Below are 7,282 nucleotides of genomic sequence, written 5' to 3' on the forward strand. Positions count from 1 at the left end.
AAACAACTATGTTCTTGATGAACCCAAAAGACTCATAAATATCAAAGCTGAGTATTTTTGGAAGTTGGAGTAGGGCTTTCTTAGTTTTAGCTATCTTAGGAGGATATCTGTGTGTGCAGGTGACTATAACTGTGCATAATTATTAGGCAACTTAACAAAAAACAAACATATACCCATTTCACTCATTTATTTTCACCAGGGAAACCAATATAACAACTCAACATTCACTAATATACATTGCTGGCATTCAAAAACAAAAAAAAAACAAATCAGTGACTAATATAGCCGCCTTTCTTTACAAGGACACTCAAAAGCCTGCCATCCATGGATTCGGTCAGTGTTTTGATCTGTTTGCGATCAACATTGCGTGCAGCAGCAACCACAGCCTCCCAGACACTGTTCAGAGATGTGTACTGTTTCCCCTCCTTGTAGATCTCACATTTGATGAGGGACCACAGGTTTTCTATGGGGTTCAGATCAGGTGAACAAGGAGGCCACGTCATTAATCTTTCTTCCTTTAGACCCTTTCTGGCCAGCCATGCTGTGGAGTACTTGGATGCGTGTGATGGAGCATTGTCCTGCATGAAAATCATGTTTTTCTTGAAGGATGCTGACTTCTTCCTGTACCACTGCTTGAAGAAGGTGTCTTCCAAAAACTGACAATAGGACTGGGAGTTGAGCTTGACGCCATCCTCAACCCGAAAAGGTCCCACAAGCTCATCTTTGATGATACCAGCCCATACCAGTACCCCACCTCCACCTTGCTGGCGTCTGAGTCGGACTGGAGCTCTCTGCCCTTTGCTGATCCAGCCACGAGCCCATCCATCTGGCCCATCAAGACTCACTCTCATTTCATCTGTCCATAAGACCTTAGAAAAATCAGTCTTGTGATACTTCTTGGCCCAGTCTTGACGTTTCATCTTGTGTGTCTTGTTCAGTGGTGGTCGTTTTTCATCCTTTGTTACCTTGGCCGTGTCCCTGAGTATTGCACACCTTGTGCTTTTTGACACTCCAGTGATGTTGCAGCTCTGAAATATGGCAAAACTGGTGGCGAGTGGCATCTTGGCAGCTTCACGCTTGACTTTCCTCAGTTCACGGGCAGTTAGTTTGCACCTTTTTTTTTTCAACGCGCTTCTTGCGACCCTGTTGACTATTTTGAATGAAGCGCTTGATTGTTCGATGGTCACGCTTCAAAAGCTGGGCAATTTTAAGAGTGCTCCATCCCTTTGCAATATATGTCACTATTTTTGACTTTTCTGAGTCCGTCAAATCCCTCTTCTGACCCATTTTGCCAGAGGAAAGGAAGTTGCCTAATAATTTTGCACACCTGATATAGGGTGTTGATGTCATTAGACCACACCCCTTTTCATTACAGAGATCCACATCACCTGGTATGCTTAATTGGTAGGAGGCTTTCAAGCCTATGCAGCTTGGAGGAGGCCAACATGCATAGAGAGGGTAATGTGGTCAACATACTCATTTGCCTAATAATTCTGCACTCCCTGTAATAAGTGAAAGTAAAGGTAGGAGAGTGCAGTATTAGGCTGGAGGGTTTGACCATCAATTAAGCTAAGAAGACAAGATAAGATAAGAAGACCTCTATTATCCCACAATGGGGAAATTTTCTGTTTGCAGCAGCACAGTGGATAGCAGCAGAAGAGGACATATCAAACCACACAAGTTAAAAAAAAAATAATCTCATTTTGTCAGAAGCATGCCTCAGGGTTTGATCTCATGACTGCTCCAACAGGAAATAATGAAGGGAAATCCCTGCGGACAGTGGAGGGTCTAAGCCCTCCCCACCCTCCATGTCCCCCTGATGTGGAGCTGATACAGATGGCCCTGGGACTGCTTCCCCAGATAATGCTGCACTGGAACCCACCACCACCCCCAAGTTTCGCTGTAGTGGGACCCTTTCACAAGTAAATGCTTTACTTTACTAATATTTTAAACCCAGGCCAATTTGTCCCCAGAATCAGTGGATGGGTAAGGTGAGGACTAACTGCCACCTCCATACTATGCTTTTCACCTCTAAATTGGATAGTTACAGGCACCACTGGATATTTATGAACATGACATTATTGGGCATTAATAATTCTCTATCTTTCTTAAGTCACTGGTACTGATTCATCAATTTCTTAGTATATGCACTATAGTCAAAAGTACTGTATGTGGATACCTGACCATCACACCTATGTGGTTCTTCCCCAGACTGTTGCCACAATTTGGAAACAGACAATTGTATAGGATGTCTTTGTATGCTGTAGCATTAAGATTTCCCTTCACTGGAATGAAGAGGCCCAGACCTATTCTGGCATGACGGCACCCCTGTACACAAAGCGAGCTCCATGAAGCCATGGTTTGCCAAAGTTGCAGTGGAAGTACTCAATTGACCTGAGCCCTGACCTCAACCCTGCTGAAAACCTTTGGGATGAAACGGAACATCAAATTTATCCCCAACCCACCATGTTCTTGTGGCTGAATGGACCCAAATACCCTTTGCCACACTCTAAAAATGTAGGAGAGAACCTTCTCAGAAGCGTGAACGCTATTGTAGCAGCAGCAGGGAACAATGTCCATACTAATGCCCATGGTTTTGCAATGGAATGTTCCGTGGTCAGGTGTCCACATACTTTTGGCCATGAAGTGTAATTTCCACTTGTGCAATATGAGTGGAAATGTTGCCATTTTTGGGGGAAAGCTCTACAACGTAAATTTTCTGCAGACAGCAGTGTTTTTGACACTGTGTGAATAAGTGACATTTGTGGTTTGGTGACTTGTTCAACATCATATTTAAACTTGTGTTCCTCTGAGAGAAAAGCTCATCATCTCAGATGCACCATGGCTCTCCTCTCACTGTTTCTGCTCACCTCTCTGCTGTCTCATATAGGACATTGTGGTAAGTTGGGTTTTTTTTTAACTATATTTGGATTTTTTTTTGATGATGAATAGAGTATTGCATGCAAAGTCTTAGGATAAATGTAGAATCAAATCTACCCAGGATTTTCTGTTAACTGCTTTGACAGAACATTTCTACCTGCTTAATAAACATTCATATTTTATGCATGTCATTACTTTAAAGAATTTGAAAGAATCAGGTTTTCATTAACAGTATTATTCTGTTAGAAACGCTTGTGCAAAACTGCTTCACTTCTCCAAAGAGTAAAATAAATCAGTGCATTTTCTTTTATCTGTCTCTCTCTGGAACAGTTTATGTCGACATGGGCATAGTGAATGGCACAGTGGTTAAAGCACATTCCAGACCCTACATGGTTTCTGTCCAAAAAAACGGAAAACATCATTGTGGGGGCTTCCTCGTGTCAGAGAACTTTGTCATGACAGCTGCACACTGCTGGGAATTGTAAGCTTTGTTGAGTAATTGTTACATGCTGAGTCAGTGACGTGTCTGTGAGGGTCACGCCACCTTTTCATTTGAGATGAAGTGTCTGAGGATTTCTGAGAAAAGGGTCTCCACACTTGTGCAGTCACTTTCACAATGACTCATTACGTCTTGCAGGAATATTATTTGATACTTCAGCTTAAATAACTACAATAAGTCATAAGTAACCGACTGGAGTCAAATTTATTTTTATATTCAATATGAACTGTTATTTAGTCATGAAAACAGTTCAGAATTATTTAAGCAAGCTTTAATACCTTATACACACATAATAGCTTATAATATACACTCAGTAGGTTATACACACTAGCTTATAAAATACACTCTTATAGCTTATAATACAAACTCTATAGCGTACACACTCAGTAGCTTACACACACACACACACACACACACACACACACACACACACACACACACACACACACACACTCTGTAGCCTATAATATACACTCATAGCTTATAATACAAACTCTATAGCTTACACACTCAGTAGCTTACACACACACACACACACACACACACACACACACACACACACAAGCTTATAATATACATTCTTACAATTTATAATACAAACTCAATAGCTTACACACTCAGTAGCTTATACACACTCTCCCTCTCTTTCTCTGTCTCTCTGTACCTTATAATATACAGTCTTATAGCTTATAATACAAACTACAGCGTACACACTCAGTAGCTTTTACACACACACACTGTAGCTTATACACTCAACTTATAATAGAAACTCTATACACACTCTCGCTCTCTTTCTCTCTCTCTGTAGCTTATAATATACAGTCTTATAGCTTATAATACAAACTCTACAGCCTACACGCTCAGTAGCTCACACACACACACACACACACACACACACACACACACACACACACACACACACACACACACACACACTGTAGCTTATAATATACACTCAACTTATAATAGAAACTCTATAGCTTACACACTCAGTAACTTTTACACACACACACACACACACACACACACACACACACACACACACACACACACACACTAGTTTATAATACACTCTTATAGCTTATAATATACATTCTTATAGCTTATAATACAAACTCTATAGCTTACACACACATACACACACACACACACACACACACACACTGTAGTTTATAACGTACACTCATAGCTTACACACACAGTAGCTAATACACTCTATAGTTTATAATACACGCTATGTGTGTGTAACACGCACACGCACACATGCACTAGCTTATAATATACACTCTATAGCTTATAGCATACATGCAGTAGCTTATACAAATTCTATAACTTATATACCCAGTAACTCATACACACTCTATAGTTATATGCTAGAATTGTTTTGTTTTGTTTGGGTTTTTCCCCCCCAGTACTGGGCTGCTTTTGAGGGCATCATGCACACACATTCACACATGTTCACTCTTAGAGGCACTATAGCATAGATAATGCATCTACCACCATGTTTTTTTGGAGGTGAGAGGAAGCCAGAGAACTCTGAGGAAACCCAGACAGATACAGGGTGAACATATAAATCTCCACACAATCAGTAGCCCAAGTTCAGGATTGAACCAGAGGCCAGTTCAGTTTAGCTGTATTCATGGTTAGTTTTCTACAGGGTTGTCTGTAAAAAATGCCTCCTCTATGATAAAACTCTCTTATTCCAGATGGCTATAAATGAATATTAGCCATCAGGGGATGCAAACCTTTCCATTTACATGTACTGTACATACACATGTAGCAAAGTATAAATCTCCTCATGCTTGACCCTCATTTACTTATAATAGTATTAAATACTGGCAGATAATAGGTTGCTCTCTTGTTCTTTCTAACAGTGGGGTGAAGCTGACAGTTGTAGTGGGGGCTCATGAACTGAAAAAGAGCAAGTCAGCTTTGAGCCAAATGGAGGTGAAGTTTTACCACATCCACCCGATGTTTGACTCCGAGAATCTGTTCAGTGATATCATGCTGCTGCAGGTAAACCACCAGATACAATATGTTTCTCAGTATGATGAAAATGAAAGAGAAAAATAATTTATGGAAAGTGTGAACGTTTGTTGTAGCTGGGTGTGGGCTGATATACTTTAAAAGCACAGAGTTTCACAGCAGCTGTGGTTTAAGGTGTGTGTTTTCACTGGCCTACAGTTTGGCTAAAATGCAGAAATAGTTTAATATATATTTAATTGATATAATTAAATTGATATAATTTCAGAATATAATCTATTTTTTAATAACATGCACAACAGTACCACAGGACTGCTGAATTCTCGATTTGATTGGTCAGAAGGATTTTATTCTTGTTCTATTTAAAAAGAATAAATAATTGATATGGTGAATATTTCTGAAAGGAGACATTTCTTTAACATTTATGTAAGGAGTCTCTAGCGTCAGCACTTTGTAACAGTCAGTAAGGTTTCTGCTGTGGGAAATGCTTCAGGTCAGAGGTGTTTGCACGTCATAGTTTTTCAATAATTTGACAAGCTGCATTTTCTTTGCCTCATTAACTTCAGGAGAGAGAAAAAAACAGGCTAGTGAAGGAATGACTACTTATTAGCTGCTATAACATATATGATAACAGGAACTAACTTGTCTCATGAACATGCCACAATATAAAATATAACTAAAAATGCTTAAAATTAAGCAGTGGCATTTGTTAATGAATAAAAATAATGTTCTTGGTGATAGTGGTTGGTTAATTTCCTATAACAGCACTGTGTTTTATCCTATGGTTGAAGATATGTTGATAATGTTAAATTAAAATCCACTAATAAAGATGTTAATAAAGACACTAATGATTTTTTTTATTCACAGTTGAAAAAAAACATTAAAAAAGCCAAGAATATCAACTGGCTCACCATACCAAAAAAGAAAAATCAGGTTGTTAAGGCCAAGAAGGTCTGCAGCATAGCAGGCTGGGGGAAGCAATCTGAAAATGGTGGACCAAGTGCTCACCTCATGGAGGTCGACGTCACTATCATGGACACAAAGGAATGTGAGAAATTGTGGGGAGAACCTTTCTCTGTCTCCAGTTTGGTGTGTACTAGAGGTCACGGAGGATTTTGTCCGGTATAATGCAATATACCTTACACAATTTTAAATACATATATTACACATACTGCACAAGATAGATGGAAAGTAATTTATGACACGTGCATCTTTTTACAGGGAGACTCTGGAGGTCCTTTGGTGTGTCAGAACACAGCCGTCGGTATTGTTTCATTTTACGATTCGACAAACTGCAAGTCACCAAAGTTGCCCTACGTCTACACCAAAATTTCTACATTTCTGCCTTGGATTAATTCTATTTTAGGACACATGGAGTGAGCACTTGGCTATTATTGTATATTTTATATTTAAGTCGCTCCCCCCCTTTTCACGACCCCCCCCCCCCCCCCAAAAAAAAAAAAAAAACTTAAGTGGGTTGGGTTGTACTGTATTTATCTCTTGTCTGTGGGGCAGCTTTCTATTTATACCCCAACCTCAGGGGAACTAAATGTGTTTACTCTCAAACTAAGTAAAATGTGACAGTGCAATAAATGCAATGTAAAACAAAAGAGCAGTAAAAGATCCTCACAAATCATTTTGTAATTTTGTTGTGCTTAATATGTTGGCAAATTACAATTAACAATAAATAATAAACTAATTAAAATGACTAAATAAAATATGCAAATATTCTTTAAAAATCTGTATGATTTCCTTTTTCAGTTTCTTTATCTTTATTTCCCTGTATTTATTTACCTATTTTTTTATTTTCCTTTTTTCTATATTTGTTTGTATATATGTATGTATGTCAAAAGGCTAATGAAGGGTTTATTTGTACTCAGAAGTCAAAACCAGTTTTCATAAACCAGTGATTTTTCACCT

The 7,282-nt window shown here is 38.9% G+C and overlaps 1 protein-coding gene across 1 annotated transcript; it reads left to right on the forward strand.

Moving 5' to 3' along the window:
* The first annotated feature begins 1,847 nt into the window (after positions 1–1,847).
* Positions 1,848–7,062, forward strand: LOC132898877 (granzyme B-like). Its single transcript, XM_060940543.1, has 6 exons — positions 1,848–1,922; positions 2,817–2,899; positions 3,211–3,361; positions 5,254–5,395; positions 6,230–6,484; positions 6,584–7,062. Exons 1-6 carry the CDS (start codon positions 1,864–1,866, stop codon positions 6,740–6,742), a joined length of 849 nt encoding a protein of 282 aa, XP_060796526.1. The 5' UTR covers positions 1,848–1,863; the 3' UTR covers positions 6,743–7,062.
* Positions 7,063–7,282: the final 220 nt, after the last annotated feature.

This window comes from Neoarius graeffei, chromosome 15 (genome assembly GCF_027579695.1).
Source record: "Neoarius graeffei isolate fNeoGra1 chromosome 15, fNeoGra1.pri, whole genome shotgun sequence".
Taxonomy (NCBI): domain Eukaryota; kingdom Metazoa; phylum Chordata; class Actinopteri; order Siluriformes; family Ariidae; genus Neoarius; species Neoarius graeffei.